The following is an 823-nucleotide window of genomic DNA, read 5'->3' as shown; positions in this document are numbered from 1 at the left end:
GGTACCTCTTCCACCTTCTCCACCTCATGATTTTCAGACTCTGCAGACACCTCCCGAGTGTCTCTTGATACCTCTTCCACCTTCTCCACCTGATAATTCTCAGACAGTGCAGACGCCTCCCGAGTCTTCAGATACCTCTTCCACCTTCTCCACCTGATGATTTTCCAGACACTGCAGACGCCTCCCGAGTGTCTGCTGGTACCTCCTCCACCACCTCCACCTGATGATTTTCAGACACTGCAGACGCCTCCCGAGTGTCTTTGGGTACCTATTCCACCTTCCCCACCTCATGATTTTCAGTCACTGCAGAAGCCACCTGAGTGTCTCCTGGTACCTCTTCCTCCTTCTCCACCAGATGATTTTCAGACTCTGCAGACGCCTACCGAGTGTGTTCTGGTACGTCATCCACCTTCTCCACCTGATGATTTTCAGACACTGCAGACGCCTCCCGAGAGTCTCTTGGTACCCTCTGCATCTTCTCCACCTGATGATTTTCATACACTGCAGATGCCTCCCGAGTGTCTTTAGGTACCTCTTCAACCTTCTCCTCCTCATGATTTTCAGACACTGCAGAAGCCTCCCGAGTGTCTTCTGGTACCTCTTCCACCTTCTCCACCTGACGATTTTCAGACACTGCAGATGCCTACCAAGTGTCTCCTGGTACCTCATCAACCTTCTCCACCTGATGATTTTCAGACACTGGAAACACCTCCTGTGTTCTCATACCTCTTCCTCCTTCTCCTGATGATTTACAGACCCTGCAGACGCCTCCCAAGTGTCTCTTGTTATCTCTTCCACCTTCTCCACCTCATGATTTTCAGAC

At 51.0% G+C, this 823-nt stretch overlaps 1 protein-coding gene across 1 annotated transcript in view; it reads left to right on the top strand.

Annotated features, from left to right (window-relative positions):
- Window positions 1–823, top strand: part of LOC105524112 (nuclear pore complex-interacting protein family member B3-like) — a gene marked incomplete at its 3' end in the record, with an annotated part of 17,798 nt that overhangs the window by 6,749 nt on the left and 10,226 nt on the right. The window contains exons 4-5 of the mRNA XM_011959232.1: window positions 169–264; window positions 565–660. Coding sequence (XP_011814622.1) covers window positions 169–264; window positions 565–660 — 192 coding nt within the window. The remainder of the gene's footprint in view (window positions 1–168; window positions 265–564; window positions 661–823) is intronic.

Source organism: Colobus angolensis, unplaced genomic scaffold, assembly GCF_000951035.1.
Source record: "Colobus angolensis palliatus isolate OR3802 unplaced genomic scaffold, Cang.pa_1.0 Scaffold1132, whole genome shotgun sequence".
Classification (NCBI taxonomy): Eukaryota; Metazoa; Chordata; class Mammalia; order Primates; family Cercopithecidae; genus Colobus; species Colobus angolensis.
Note: the sequence above shows the minus strand (reverse complement) of the source record. Positions and strands in the feature narration are given on the sequence as shown.